This window comes from Mya arenaria, chromosome 9, assembly GCF_026914265.1.
Source record: "Mya arenaria isolate MELC-2E11 chromosome 9, ASM2691426v1".
Lineage (NCBI taxonomy): Eukaryota > Metazoa > Mollusca > Bivalvia > Myida > Myidae > Mya > Mya arenaria.
In genome coordinates, this window is record NC_069130.1 from 3083770 (window position 1) to 3101162 (window position 17393).

General features: G+C 39.3%; 2 protein-coding genes across 2 annotated transcripts; both read left to right on the forward strand.

The window, feature by feature from the left end:
- The first annotated feature begins 5986 nt into the window (after nt 1-5986).
- Nucleotides 5987-7300, forward strand: LOC128202809 (T-box transcription factor TBX6-like). The gene is made up of 2 exons (XM_052903960.1): nt 5987-6502; nt 6752-7300. Exons 1-2 carry the CDS (start codon nt 5987-5989, stop codon nt 7298-7300), a joined length of 1065 nt encoding a protein of 354 aa, XP_052759920.1.
- A 628-nt stretch (nt 7301-7928) lies between these two features.
- Nucleotides 7929-10611, forward strand: LOC128202811 (uncharacterized). The gene is made up of 2 exons (XM_052903961.1): nt 7929-8288; nt 8764-10611. Exons 1-2 carry the CDS (start codon nt 7929-7931, stop codon nt 10609-10611), a joined length of 2208 nt encoding a protein of 735 aa, XP_052759921.1.
- The last annotated feature ends 6782 nt before the right edge of the window (nt 10612-17393 follow it).

Here is a 17393-nt window from a genome sequence, read left to right on the forward strand (position 1 = left end):
GTTTGTGTATTAAACTAGGTACCGCTATCTAAGACTGTCTTGTTCTATAGAAATGATCAACATGACAGATTCAATTAATTTTGATATCAGACGGACACGTATTGAAATACTGGTTATACAGTATATTCTAAACAATTGAGCATTGTTTTAGTTATTACTAATTACACTGATTTACACTTTATCCTTTATTTAGGCCGGTATATCCCTATATATCCTATTCAAAGTTCGAAAAGCTCTTTAACTATTAACGTAGGTACATTTAATATTGAGGATAAACGATAGAAATTCCACTCTTTTTTGTTGAATTTATGTAAACACATCCATATGGACGGCCCTTCCGTTTGTTGTTTTCAACATCAAAATTCAACGGTGTTACTTGATAAACATTTGTTTGCGAATTATTGTTAACATATAAACCCAATTACAAAAGAAAATGAACTGTGTCTACAAATAATGTGCACACTTCATGAACATGAATATAAGGTTTATTTTTGCAATAGCCAATATATTTGGATAAGAATATGTATCTCGGACACATTGTTATTGTTGATATTTTAATAATATGTTATATATATACTTATTTAAGTGAGAGGATATTTGAATATGGAACCTTTCTTTTTTTCTTTTTAAGAACCTTGATACATTGTAATTGTTTATTTGTAAACTATTTTTTTCCCTTTTTTTTGAAATTTACCATACGCCGAAAAGTCTTGATATCTATTCATATTGAAAAATGTCGGACATTAATTTTTGCAATCAATTTTGAGAAACAAAAATAATGTTATTATTTATATATATGAATTATCGGACATTTTTATATATAAGCCTAATACAATGTTATTGTTTATAATATAAATATATGGATTTTTTCTTGTAATTGTTTACATTTAACCATACGCCAAAACGCCTTTATGTTTATACGGATTGCACAATGACGGACAAACGGAAACACATGGTGCCGGATTAATGAATATTAAATTTAAGAGTTTCCCGACTTAAATCCGGTCGTAAGATTGTTCTGAAATATATACAGGCCCCAATATCTCGAAAATACTTAAGTCAAATCTCAATCTCAATCTCAACTCATTTTACCACATACAAGCATCGTATTCTTCAAAACATTGCATGTGTTCATACTTTTTATAAACCTATTTTCTCATAGAATGCGTTACTGAAATTTTTTGACAATATTTCAAAGAAATCTTATTTTAGAGCGAAAAAAATACTTGAGTAAATGTTAAAAGGCAATGAATTGAACTCAAGTTCTTTTTTGGCCATAACAAAGTTTTCAATTGGAATCTATAACAAAGGTTTTAATCAACATATTCAATGAAATAATGCGTTTTAAAAATTTTTAAAAACATTTTTTTTCCAATAAATTGTGTATTTTATGGTTAAATGAGTTGAGATTGAGTTTGAGATTTGACTTAAGTATTTTCGTGATATTGGGGCCAGATTGCCGGAGCGTTATTGCTCAGTTCTTTATGCATATTATAAACTAGTCCACGATCTTCAATTTAAGAAGCCCCTTTTGTTCTTCTTTGTCCGCCTGAATTAATGGGCGTGTCGCTATTTGATTTGACGTAAGGTCAAATCATTACAGACTTGCCAACAAAAAAAGCCGGACATGAGGTTTCAAAGAAAATAAAATTGTTGCCGATGTGTGTTTTAGTTGTTGCAATAATTATCTGTAGGCGTTTCTGTGAACGGTCAATCACGTATGTGGGATTATTTTGTTTGTTAAAAAGATACTCAAGTTCTCTATGTTGCTTGAAAAACACCGTGTAAAGTGTTTTAATTGAATAAATATTTATAAAGTATTATGATATATGTGTGCGTTTTAGTTTTGTAATAGTTTCTAGCTCAAACAATTGACATGACGCATATACAAACGCTCATAGATGTTCAAATATTATATTGGAGACCTGACCGAAATTAAATTTGTTTATATCGTCTAGGCTACCTAAAACAAAATTTTTGACGAACGATATGATGGAAATTTTCTTGATTGTTTAAATTTTGCCAATATTTATAGGTGAAGCTGAGCCTTAATGTCATATGTACTGATAAACCAGTATTTCTGGGTCATTGCAAATTAAATGCTCCATTAAAAAAATTGTATGCCAGTACATGAAACCCTTGAAAAGAAAAACATTCAAAAGTATAAACAGATATTGTGATTAATTGGCAATAACAAATGAGCATTTAACGAGGGTGGGGAAATCAAAAATATATAAACAAAAATTTGGTAACCGACGATTGACTTCATCCGATTTTAGTGTCATGTCAAATAAATAATGATAGATAAAATTCGTAGGTCTTAGAGGGTTGAACAAATGTTAAATCTCGCAAAGCTTCAATGAAAAATGTGTATGTAGTGCATTATCTATATATTATTAAAAATCTATAACTCTCTATATATATTAGCACCTGAATGTCAGAAATTCTCTGATCGTTGCTCCAGTCAGTTGGGATATTAATCGATTTATTAGCGCAAACTGTACCATATTATTACTCTGCAGTATGGGAAAACAATACGTTTGAAATTGTAATATCAGTTTTAATCAAAAAAAGTAGATTCAACAGATCTTCGACAGATCATTTAATTAAGTTATTGTTGTCTTTATATAACGTATAGATACTCCTGTAAAACAAAAAAATAACAATGGTCGATGTTCCTATGGACTGGTCATTTGTCTTCAACATTTCGTATCCAAAAACCGAAGATTCAGGTCCGTTAGATTCTTATTTTCCAAAGAAAATATGTACCGTCGGCCTTCTGGTCGCGGCTTCTCGACGTTGGGGGGTGCTTAGGTGAGGAAATACGACAAGGACTTGGCTTTAGTGCAGTATCCACGTCGTGAGAATCGGCAACATTCTGTTAAACCATGATATGTGTTTATTGAAGCATTGACGTTGTTTCACCTGTATATGTCCATATTATGGAAAAAATATTTAACTATGAAACTTTTAAAAGTATCAAAATTGTAGTTACTTTGCATTCCGTGTGTTTTCTTGTCATTTTGAATGCGTACATATAAACATACTTTGGTATGCGCTTTAAATGGCGGGGTATTTGGATTGCAGGATGAAGAGGATAATGAATTGTCCGAGCTGCATGGTAAGGGATAAGTGTGAGGCAGGGTTGGGTGCTAGATGAGCTGCAGGATTTGGGCTGGGTGCGCTGAAGAATAGGGTTCTGTGTGATTCGCATAATATAGAGCATCGTCAGCTAAATTGTATTGATGCTGTGCGTGGGCTGAATGGTAAGGGGTTTGGTGAGCTGCTGGATAGGGGTCTGGGTTAAATAAATGGAAGGGTACGTGTGTGAACTTCATGAGAGCGGGGCCTGCAAGCTGAGGATAGGGACAGGACGTGTATGATAGGATGATGTACGAGCTGCATGATAGGTGGCAAGGTTAGTTGCAAAACATAGGTTTGGGTGCTGGTTGCGTTATTTAAACTACAGATAATTATTGTTACAAAGTTTCTAACGCTGAGTTATCTTTCCGAAAAATGATTCTTTGTGTGCCAATTGCGGTGCCTACATATAAACTCTAATAACAACAGGGACAATTACAATATCAGCACACTTATGGGTTATACACTTTTCTCTCAATTACATGAACTCCAAGTTGTGCAGACTGTCTAAAATGTTTTGAGCACTACATCACGATCTATTATCTCAATGGTTTCAGCAAAAGAAAGTCGTCTAGATATTGGTCCAGAGATGGCGTTACTGTCCTGTTTTGACAATCAAGTGAAGAAAAATGTTGAAGATTCCCCGAAACAAAAAGGAGCGCAACTTATGTCAAACGGAAGGTTAATATCAATAAGTATTTCCCCTTGAAATTTTATTCACAGTAAATTAAAGTCATGCGGTGTTTTTGAAAAGAGTCGAGAGGCTGAATTATATCTGTATTAGCCAGCAAGCAATTGGGACCTTAATTGACTACAAGACACCGTTTTGATTTCATAATTCATTCCTCCAATGTTTCAAAGAGTTCTTTAATCTGCAATAAGATGGTGCTCCAGACCTGCTTAGGGCCCAAGCACCGATTTCTCGTAAAGGCGATATTTGTTCAGAAATTATGAAAACGGAGGTTTCATCAAAAGAATTACTGTTTTTATTTTGTCAAAAACGATAAATGGCTTTGAATTAGAACATTTGTGACGTCAAACATGTTCACTTCTCAAATTATCTTATCTGGAAACCATCTTTGAAACCATTTTCTAATAATTTCGCGTGCTCTATATAAGGGTATTTTAAAAGAAAGTTTGATACCTTTTCGACAATGACTAGCCAGGATAATTCAAACTAAGACTTTTAGAAACGTGGTCTTTTTGTTTGGGGAAAGAGGAAGTGTTGCCTAAAGAATGAGCATGAGTACCTTGCTTTGAGAGCAGGCTGCGCGCATTAGGCTGCGCTACGGACAAGCTGATGGCCAGGCAGGACCTTGATGGGTAAGCGTTGCTACATGTCATACAAGGATATAAGTAGTGTACCTGTATGGGGTAGCGTGTTGCCGGCTGGTGATCCTTGTTGGAGTGTTGATCGCGGCTACTAGAGGGTCCACGTGACTGGTCGACGAGGGTTTATGATGATAAGCCTCGCGTACATTGCCGACTCCGTCGGCACTTCTGACGTCACCGTTTCCAGTAGACCGCTCTTGGACGACATAATTTCCGTGATGATATCCAGTAAAATTGTCTCAGACTTCTTAAAAAAGAATAATATAGACTGTATATACATACTATATAAAACAATGAAACCTAGATGGGAAAGGGTACCTGGTGTAACTGCCCGGAAAAAGGACAGAGTTACTCCATTATTAGTCTGCCTTTTTAACTACGTCCGTTAATTTGACTCAAGTTTATTAACTTCATATGTGTGAACAATGAAGGACAGGAAGATAAGACTGAAACAAGTAAGAGTATTATTATAGAGAGGGCTTGTTCCTGTAGTTTTCATTGCAGCAAAATTGTATGTTTTGCAATATGCAAATCCACAATCGAAACTCCTCAGCCATTTTCCATCGAAATCAACCTCGGATGTATGATGTTTCATCAGAAAAAGTAGTTCGTAAAACAATACTATTAATATTAATTAATTAAAGTGTTTAACGTGTAAATTGTATTACTAAGTTCAAGTTGTTTCCCAGTAAAGTGTTTTATTGAATAAAAAATTAATATTCTTAATAGTCCTTAGATTAAACTACTAAATTGAAATTACAACGCGATCTCCTTGCAGTGTAGTTAAATGTAAAGAATTATGACATAGTTAACCGTCCATAAATATCCGAGGTTTTTTCTATGGAAAAAGCCCGAAGAGATCCAATTGGGTCATCCACGGCCCCATGTAGAATGCTTTCCCAAAATTCCAAAATATAAATTCGGAAAAATGAACTTTCGGTTTCGATTTTTGAAATCTGTTTTTACTTAAAAATGATTAATTCCAAATAACAGAAAATCAATCATATAATGAAGCACATGTGTGCTGGTAAGTAATTAAATATGATGATAATGCATCGGCCAATATTACTTCCACAGGTAAATATCACATCATCTTTACTAACTAACCAGTCCAAAATTGCCTACTCTATGACTCAGGGATGCGAGCATTGAAGATAAAAACCACTTTATTAAGGATAGATTCATTCGGGGGTTAACATGCTTATAGTCTTGACACCTGGTAACTCGCGGCCTGAATCTAATAACTCGTTGCACTATAGGACATTGAAGCAAGATGACAAAAACCAGCAAGTCGACACTCAAAAATGTGCAGGTTAAACATATTTGCATTAAAGTTTGTATATTGTAAAATAAGTCAAATGTACATCCAATTTGAAGAGCTAGCATATTAAAAAGGATACGAGTATTATTACTCTAAAGGACGAAAAACCTTTTGGGGAAATGTGTTCGGTCGATTGTTTGGTTATCTCGACGGTTTTGAGCCAATCATCCAATCTCTATCTTGCAGCTGACCATGGCCCTGTCCTGCAGTTCATCCAGCCCACATAGCCTTCAGCTCACCAAGCTCATGTCCTGCGACTCATCAAGACCCTATCATGCAGCTAAAACTAGCTCGCCCAACCCTTATCCTGAACTTCACCAAGCACCTATCCTACAGCTCGTCCAAACTTTATCATGTAGGTCACCCAACCCCATTTCCTACAACTCACCACAACACCTATCCTGCAACTCTTCCAACCTCTATAATGCAGTTCATCCAGCCCTATTTCATACAGTTCAACGAGTACCTATCCTGCAGCTCGCCCAATCTTTATCCTACAGCTCACCTAGTCAACCCAACACAAATCCTGCAGCTGGTCCAACTCTCACCTTGCTGTTCACCAAGCCCCCTATCCTGCAGCTCGCACAAGCCTTATCCTGCAGTTCACCCAGTCCATACAATACAATTCACCCCAACATCTTTCCTTCAGCTACTCCAAACTTTACCCTGCTCTTCACAAAGTCCCGTTTTATGCAGTTCGCCCAACCAGTATCCTACAGTTCACTCCGCCCTATACCATACAGCTAGTCCAACCACCTTTCCTTCACTTCTCCCAATCTATATCCTGCAGTTCACCCAACCCCATACCATACAGCTTATCCCAACACCTGTCCTACAGCTCGCCCAACCATTATCCTACGGTTTACTGAGCCCCATACCATACAGCTCACCCCAACACCTATCCTTCAGCTCTCCCAATCTTTATCCTGCAGTTCATGAAGCCCCCATACCATACAGCTCACCGCAACACCTATCGTGCAGCTCGCCCAACCATTATCCAACGGTTCATCCAGACCCATAAAATACAGCTCAACCAAACACCTTCTCTCAAGCTCGCCCAATCAATATCCTACAGTTCACAATGCCCATACTATACAGCTCACCCCCACACCTATCATCGAGCAAGCCCAACCATTATCCTACAGTTCACCCAGCCCCATACAATACAGCTCAACCCAACACCTATCCTCCAACTTGCCCAACCATTATCGTATTGTTCACCCAGTCCCTCACAATACAGCTCAACCCAACACCTATCCTCCATCTTGCCCAACAATTATCCTACAGTTCACTCAGCCCCAAACTACAAAGCTTAACCCAACACCTATCCTCCAGCTTGCCCAACCAGTATCCTACAGTTCACACAGCCCTATACTTTACACCCAACCCAACACCTATCCTCCAGCTCGCCCAACCATTATCCTATGGTGTACTATGCCCCCTACCATCCAGCTCACCCCAACACCTATCCTTCAGCTCTTCCAATCTATATCCTGCAGTTCATGAAACTCCCATACCATAAAGCTCACCCCAACACCTATATTGCAGCTCTCCAAACCATTATCCAACGGTTCAACCAGCCCCTTACTATACAGCTCACCCCAACACCTATCCGCCAGTTTGCCCAACCATTATCTTACAGTTCACTCAGCACAATACTATACAGCCAACCCACACCTATCATCGAGCTTGCTCAACCAATATCCTACAGTTCACACAGCCCCATACAATACAGCTCACCCCAACACCTATCCTCCAGCTCGCCACACCATTATCCTACAGTTCACTCAGCCCCATAATATACATCTCACCCAACCACCCATCCTCCAGCTCGCCACACCATTATCCAACGGTTCACCCTGCCCCAATACTATAGAGCTCACCCCAACACCTACCCTCCAGCTTGCCCAACCATTATCCTACAGTTCACTCAGCTCCATACTATATAGTTTACCCCAACAACTATCCTCCAGCTCGCCCAAACATTATCTTACATTTCACCCAGCCCCATTCTAAACAGCTCACCCCAACACCTATCCTCGAGCTTGCCCAACCATTATCTTACAGTTTACCCAGCCGCATACTATAGAGCTCACCCCAACACCTGTCCTCCAGCTCGCCGAACCATTACCCTATGGTGTACACAGCCCCATACCATACAGCTCACCCCAACACCTGTCTTGCTGCTCGCCCAACCATTATCCTACGGTTCATCCAGCCCCCATACAATACAGCTCACCCCAACACCTATCTTGCAGCTCGCCCAACCATTATCCTACAGTTCACCCAGTCGCACACAATACAGCTCAACCCCAACACCTATCCTCCAGCTCGCCCAACCATTATCCAACGGTTCACCCAGCCCCATACTATACAGCTCACTCCAACACCTATCCTCCAGCTCGCCCAAGCATTATACAGCGGTTCACCCAGCCCCATACTATACAGCTCACCCCAACACCTATCTTTCAGCTCGCCCAACCATTATCCAACGGTTCATGCAGTCCATTAATATACAGCTCTACCCAACACCTATCCTCCAGCTCGCCCAACCATTATCCAACAGTTCACCCAAGCTCATACTATAAAGCTCAACACAACACCTATCCTCCAGCTCACCCAACCATTATCCAACAGTTCACCCAAGCTCATATTATAAAGCTCAACACAACACCTATCCTCGATCTTCCCCAACCATTATCCTACAGTTCACTCAGCCCCAAACTACACAGCTCAACCCAACACCTATCCTCCAGCTTGCCAAACCAGTATCCTACAGTTCACACCGCCCTATACTTTACACCCAACCCAACACCTATCCTCCAGCTCGCCCAACCATTATCCTATGTTGTATTATGCCCCCTACCATACAGCTCACCCCAACACCTATCCTTCAGCTCTTCTAATCTTTATCCTGCTGTTCATGAAACCCCCATACCATAAAGCTCACCCCAACACCTATCTTGCAGCTCGCAAAACCATTATCCAACGGTTCAACCAGCCCCCATACTACACAGCTCAACCCAACACCTATACTCCAGTTCGCCCAACCATTATCTTACAGTTCACTCAGCCCCATACTATACAGCTCACCCCAACACCTATCATCGAGCTTGCCCAACAATTATCCTACAGTTCACCCAGCCCCATACAATAGAGCTCACCCCAACACCTCTCCTCCAGCTAGCCACACCATTATCCTACAGTTCACTCAGCCCCATAATATAAATCTCTCCCCACCACCTATCCTCCAGCTCGCCACAGCATTATCCAACGGTTCAACCTGCCCCCATACTATGGAGCTCACCCCAACACCTATCCTCCAGCTTGCCCAACCATTATCCTACAGTTCACTCAGCCCCTTACTATACAGCTCACCCCAACAACTATCCTTCAGCTTGCCCAACCATTTTCTTACAGTTCACTCAGCCCCATTCTATACAGCTCACCCCAACACCTCTCCTCCAGCTTGCCCAACCATTATCTTACAGTTCACTCAGCCCCATACTATACAGCTCACCCCAACAACTATCCTCCAGCTCGCCCAACCATTATCTTACAGTTCACTCAGCCCCCATACTATAGAGCTCAACCCATGTCCTCCAGCTCGCCGAACCATTACCCTATGGTGTACAGAGCCCCATACCATACAGCTCACCCCAACACCTATCTTGCTGATCGCCCAACCATTATCTTACGGTTCATCCAGCCCCCATACTATACAGCTCACCCCAACACCTATCCTCCAGCTCGCCCAACCATTATCTTACAGTTCACTCAGCTCCATACTGTACAGCTCACCCAAACACCTATCAACCAGATCTCCCAACCATTATCCTATGGTGTACTCGGCCCCATACAATACAGCTCACCCCAACACCTATCTTGCAGCTCGCCCAACCATTATCCTACAGTTCAGCCAGTCCCACACAATACAGCTCAACCCCAACACCTATCCTCCAGCTCACCCAACCATTATCCAACGGTACACCCAGCCCCCATACTATACAGCTCACCCCAACACCTATCCTCCAGCTCGCCCAACCATTATCCAACGGTTCACCCAGCCCAATACTATACAGCTCACCCCAACACCTATCCTCCAGCTCACCCAACCATTATCCAACGGTTCACCCAGCCCCATAGTATACAGCTCACTCCAACACCTACCCTCCAGCTCGCCCAACCATTATCCTACAGTTCACCCAAGCCCATACTATACAGCTCACCCCAACACCTATCCTCCAGCTCGCCCAACCATTATCCTACAGTTCAGCCAGTCCCTTACAATACAGCTCAACCCCAACACCTATCCTCCAGCTCACCCAACCATTATCCAACGGTTCACCCAGCCCCCATACTATACAGCTCACCCCAACACCTATCCTCCAGCTCACCCAACCATTATCCAACGGTTCACCCGGCCCCATAGTATACAGCTCACCCCAACACCTATCCTCCAGCTCGCCCAACCATTATCCTACAGTTCACCCAAGCTCATACTATACAGCTCACCCCAACACCTATCCTCCAGCTTGCCCAACCATTATCCTACTGTTCGCCCAGCCCCATACAATACAGCTCAACCCAACACCTATCCTCCAGCTTGCCCAACCATTATCCTACAGTTCACCCAGCCCCGAAAATACAGCTCATCTCAATACATATCCTCCAGCTTGCCCAACCATTATCCTACAGTTCACTCAGCCCCATATTACACAGCTCACCCCAACACCTATCCTCCAGCTCGCCCAACCATTATCCTACAGTTCACTCAGCCCCTTCGTTTACAGCTCATCCCAGCACCTATCATATAGCTCGCCCAACCATTATCCTAAAGTTCACTCAGCCCTATACAATACAGCTCATCCCAACTCCTATCCTTCAGCTCTTTATCTTACCCTTCAGTTCATGAAGCCCCTATACCATACAGCTTAACCCAACACCTATCTTTCACCTCGCTCAACCATTATCCTTCGGTTCACCCAGCCCCATGCAATACAGCTCAGCCTAACACCTATCCTCCAGCTCGCCCAACCATTATCCTACAGATCATTCAGCCCCATACTTTACAGCTCAACCCAACACCTATCATCCAACTCGCCCAACCATTATCCTACAGTTCACTCAGCCCCATACCATACAGCTCATCCCAACTCCTATCCTTCAGCTCTCTTAATCTTACCCTGCAGTTCATGAAGCCCCCATAAAATACCGCTTAACCCAACACCTATCTTGCACCTCGCCCAACCATTACCCTTCGGTTCACCAATCCCCATACAATACAGCTCACCCCAACACCTATCCTCCAGCTCACCCAACCATTATCCTACGGTTTAACCAGCCCCATACCATACAGCTCACCCAAACACCTATTGTGCAGCTCGTCTTACCCTTATCCTGCTGTTTACCAAGTCACCTATCCTGCTGTTCACCAATACCCCTATCCTGCTGTCCACCAACACCCTATCCTGCTGTTCACCGTTCCCTATATCCTGCTGTTCACCAAGCCCCCTATACTGCAGCTCAGCCAGACCCTTTTCCTTTAGTTCACCCAAAATATATACTGCAGCTAACCCAGCCTCTACCCTACAGCTATACTAGCCCCAATCCTGCAGCTTACCCATTTCGCCCAACACTTATCCTACAACTCACCCAACACCTATCCTGCAATTCACCCATCGTGCAGCTCACCCATGATTCGTCAGAAAAACCAGCAGCCCCGCGCCGAACACTAGGACGGATCCCGACTAACTGGAACGTTCAAATCCCAATGACAAATGTTTGCGGCTGGTCAAAGGAGGATCATGTATTGCGACAAGAAATTAATAATTGTTTGGACGCGAATATTATTACTGTGATAGAAACCCATTTATCTGTTGAAGTTAGTTGTCAAGGTTATTTGTAGTACGATTATAACCGAAGTGAAATTCTTAGGCGAGCGCCAAAACCCTCTTGCGTTGTCGGTATTCTTGTTCAACATTGGATGGTAAACGATTAAGGTATTAGTGTTGTCGAAAGGACGTATGGCAGAATACTTGCATTGCATTCACCGTGAAAATGATTCTTCCATGATTTATTTGCATGTTTCTGTCCCCAGGACATGTTGGAAAGGTTTAAATTATTAACCGTATTAACTGTCCGAGGGAAAACATATTGCCACGATGTATATGGATAAATGGGTGTTCGGTCATGCTTGCCTTGGCATTCGGCTTGAATTGCAGAAATTGAACTCGGAGTGTTGTAAAACAAACTATATAATTGATGGCTTAAATGAAAACTTTGTCACTGGTAAAAATCAACCAGGTTTTAAGCTTAAACGTATTCCGCTTAATTGCATGTACAGTTATATGGCCAAAACTGCAATATTTAATATGATCACTCGAATTGAGAGGTGTAGAGAGATAAAATGTAAAATTGATCGGGCAAAAATACTGTTATGTTCGCTTATGCATTTTCAAATCAGGAAGATAGTAAAATATATAACTAAGGCTTACTTAAGATAAAGTTTGTTGTATTCCCCAAAAAACGTATTTTCTTATTCGAAGAATAATGGGAGCTACACTACTCATCAAAGCCTCCGCGTCGGCATTAACGTTAGCGTCTGCGTCGGCGTCCGTTTAAATATTTTGGGCAAGTTGGCATATTCACTTAGAACCACTTGTAACTTCAACACCCTTCATTCAATTCACTAAATACTCCACAGCGTTCTTCAGCACCATCACACAATGAGGTAACATAAATCAATTTCATCCTAAATACAATTTATGACCCCTGATTGACGGTTAAAGAAGTGAAAATTCACTAATAACTTCTATACCATTCATTCAATTGATAGGTTACATAACTCCATAGTATCCGATATACAAAATGTTTTGATCTCAAATACCGTTTATTCAATGGGTTTCATACTTTACACAGTATTCATCACACAATAAGGAACATACCTCTATATAAACCCTAAATACATAATGAATTTGATTTGTTTTTTCTCACTTTTTATTACTTTGACTTTGACAAGCATAGTTTTATATTTTTAAACAAGTTTTAACAAAATGAAATCTGGTTATTAGAATGACTTATGTCTTGATCGGGCGTACGAGCGGACGGGCAGTAAGCGCCGTAAAACTCACCTTTATTATTGAATAATTTTATTTGAGGTTGACATCTAGTGGCCAAACTTGGTATTAAGGAATAGTCTATGAACACTTTTCATGGTATTGCGTTTGGGGCCCATAGGGGCAAGGTCACTGTTTTAAAAATATAAAAACGATTGAAACTGAATAACTTAAGTTAGTGTTGACATGTTGTGACCAATTTTGGTTTAAAGGAAGGGTTAAAGGAGGACTTTCATCGGATTGGGCAAGGTCACAGTTCCTAAACATAGAAAATAAACCAGTTGAAACTGAATCTCAAAACAAATGCTGAAGTTATTTTGTCATTGAAAACCTCGATTTGTTATGGAGTTTCTTGTCTACTTTTTAATATGTTTTTTATTGCTTTTTGGCAGGCACATATGGCGCCATTGCATTTATTTCTAAGACAAAGCGGCGTAGAGTCGAGCGTTTTCCTACGACAGCTCTTGTATATTTTTATTGCACATGCATATTTTACCGTATTAACTAAATGCAAATTATTTGGCTACATTATTTATAGTAACAATACTTTACCTTGGTATATGAAACACCATTTACTTTTGTAAAGTGACGTATAGGTCCACTAGAACGGATATGTATTATTGTGTTTATATGTCAAGATTGTTTGTATGTATTGCTCATTACCCATGTCACTATAATAAACAAATGTATTATCTTATCGTATACTCAAAGAATAATGATCCAGACATTTAAATGTGTTTTTTAATTAAAAAAGTGTGTGTTTATGATATATGGATATTTACATACTTTCACTACCGATCCAGGTCAGTCTACTTTCCGATTTGAAGTACAGGAACAACCATCAATTTAATAGCCGCTTAAACCTCCTTTTCAAATAATGTTACTTGCTCTTCGGGTATCATATCCCCAAAATTGGTTATTCGATATTGTATTAGCAGCAACTGAAAGGGTTTTGTGCAGAAAAAATAGTTTCTTTCTTTTGTGGAGGAGGGGATACCAAAAATGATATTACAAACAAGTTCTTATTGGCCATCACAGAAAACAAAATATTCCAATTACTCCCGATTTCAATTGAAAAAAGAGAAAATATACACACTGTAATTGCTTTAAGTGACACTTTTATTCAAAATCAATACATACACATGTACAATAAATATAAATTTTGAGTGATACATCTTTAACTACTTACGAAATAATGCATTGATGGAAAATATTAATTACTGATAACAATATTGTAACAATGTATTTAAAAGCTGAAAACGAAAATATATTCAATGGTTGGTAAATGCTAAAAGATTAACTGTGATTCACTATCATGTTATATGTAGAAATACCGTGTTTTCTGCATATTTCTTTCAAAATAAATTGGTATCCTTCATAAGAACCATTGTTTTCGACATTTTTGTTTTCCTTTTTGGTATATTAAAACGATTGTTTTAATTGTGGTAAATCTTGTTTGGGAGTAAGAGTGCATCTTTATGTATGACGTATTTGCTGTCATTTTATTCAAATATTATTCATCAGCAAATACCTTTCAAATGATATCAAAATTATAAAAGATTAAAGGGGCTGTATGATGAAATAGCGAAAAAAAAAGTAAATTGTCGAAAACTGAAATAAACTTGGTATCGATGTGTACAATGCATTGAAACTTACAAATTGAAATACCACATAGTTTACAATTAATTTTTTTTCGCAGTTTTTTGGTAATTTTCCATTAAAAAATATTTCTAGGTATGTCTGCCTAGTAGAATTCATTCCCTATGCGTGATTGGCTAGTCGATGTTATCACGTGAGATTACCAAGTTAGGTATATAGCTGCAATATTCCAATCGCTAAGGGTAAGCCTTCGTAGCAAACTGGATACAACACTGGACTGCAATTTTGGCGACCCCGGTTCGAACCCGGTCTCCGACTCGACTTTTTTTAAATTTTGTTTTTTTCATACAATTATGATATCAAGGAGTAAAACATTTTATTAAATAATTGTCCTGAGATTCGTTACAGAAAAAAAACTTTTTTGGTGCCAATCTGGTGTAAAGTCCCTTTAAAATGCATCAAAATCTAACCTTAAGGTTAATGAACCTATCAGACAACGACCGTTTGTGACACAATAGTTAAGTGTCACCTTATGTTTGAAACAAGTCATCAAAGTTCTACATCTTATTTACAATTCATCAAATATCTGTGGAATAACTACGACTCTCTAGCTTGAGAGTAAACATCAGACCTTTTTGCTTGGAAGCAAGAACCAGACTCGGAGCTACGCGCGATCGGCCCTCACTTCAATATTCAAACTACGTCATATCCACGTGATCTCACCTAGCTACCTTAGTGGCCTATGTATTTCCCTAGGATTACGATCAAGTGCATATGCAAGACCGCATTGTGTTACACCGTTTTCGGTCTGAAATCATTTACACATGGTATGTTTTACCTTGGTAACTTAAACATATGATGTATTTAATTGCCCAACTCATTCAGCCTTTCAATGCTTTGAGTTAAATACTCCCAAATAAGATTTCCCATAATTAATATAATTGTTTTAATATACCAAAAAGGCTTATCAATAATGGTTCTTATGAAGAATATCGTGTTGAATTTGAATGAAAGGTGCAGAAAACACGGTATTTCTACCTCATTAGACGATAGTTGATCAGAGTAAATATTCATTCACGGGTCGCTTAATATTTGTGCATTTTCAGATATTAAATACATGGTTATGACATTGTTATCAGTAATTAATATTCTCCATTAATGCATTATTTAGTAAGTATTTAAAGCTTTATCACTCAAAATTTATGTTCGTTATAAATGTGTTTGTATTTATTTTAAATAAGAGTGTCACTTCAAGTGTTCTACCTGATTTCATTTACACTCAGGTTAAATAGAATGAAGAACTTTATGGGGGTATCGATTACTCATTTACATCAGTTCTTATGATTTAAACCTGTCATTCATTATTCGGTGTTTAAATTGGAGATCGGCATTCATTAAATCTGTTAAAAGAACTGCAAATATACGTACATTGTTTATATAGAGTCAGTACCCGCCCCGGTGCTGTAGTTGTTTTTAAATGATCGCTTACATATAAAATATTTTCAAAAATCGTTGAATAAAAATGTATATCACGGCTCGTGACAGATAACATGTTGATATACTCACATGAAAAATAAAATAAAAATATTCCATCATATAAATTAGTTGTTTTAATAAAACCATAAATATTTATAAAAGGTATTACGGATTGCACTTCATGTTTAAATGGTTTTCCGGATTCCGTTCCCCAAAAAAATATGTTTTGAAATCTAAGTGGAGGGATTACACTTTTTTATCATTTATTATCAACACAACAACAATCCAACATAAAAGTTTACCTAGTAAACAACATTACAATATTATGAACAATTATTAAGCAAGGCTATGTCGAATATCTTGGAGACGTTGGCCGTGCATCTATCATCGCTGACTGAGTTCACCTATAATTTCTGTCAGTGTTGCACCTATCATTGCTGTCAGTGTTGCACTTATCATTGCTGTCAGTGTTGCACCTATCACTGCTGTCAGTGTTCACCTGTCATTGCTGTCAGTGTTGCACCAATCATTGATGCTAGTGTTCACCTATCATTGCTGTCAGGGCTCATCTTTCATTGCTGTCAGTGTTGCACCAATCATTGCTAACATTGTTCACCGACCGTTGATGATAGTGTTGCACCTATCATTTCTGACAGTGTTCACCTATCATTGCTGACAGTGTTGCACCTATCATTGCTGACAGTGTTCACCTATTATTGCTGACAGTTTTTACATTCCGTTGCTGTCAATGTTACTCCATTCATTGATGACAGTGATCACCTACCATTACTGTCAATATTGCTCAAATCATTGCATACAGTGTTCCCCCTACCGTTGATGAGAGTGTTGCACTTATCATTGCTAACAGTGTTCACCTACCGTTGCTGTCAATGTTGCTCCAATCATTGCTGACAGTGTTCACTTACCGATGATTCGATTATTGCACCTATCTTTGCTGAGAGTGTTCATCTACCGTTGCTGTCAATGTTGCACCTATTATTGCTTACAGTGTTAAACTGCCGTTGATGAGAGTGTTGCACCTAACATTGCTGACAGTGTTCATTTACTGTTGCTGACAGTAACCACATACCGTTGCTGTCCATGTTGCGCCTAACATTGCTGACAGTGTTCACCTATTGTCACTAACAATGAACAGTTCCAAATGAAGCGTTAGGTTTGCCATATTTTTATTTATTTTGAGAGCTTTCCAAAGTTTTCTCATGAAAATGATAGCTTAAATAGCACTCTTTAGGCCTTTAGTGTTGCGGCGCATGCACCGTCAATGGAATAGTCGGACCGAGTCACATTTAATTATTTAGAGGAGCTCTGACAACCAAAATTCCATAAAGCAGATCTCAACCGCCAATCATTATTAAAACGATAACATTTACACTTTGCAAAAACAT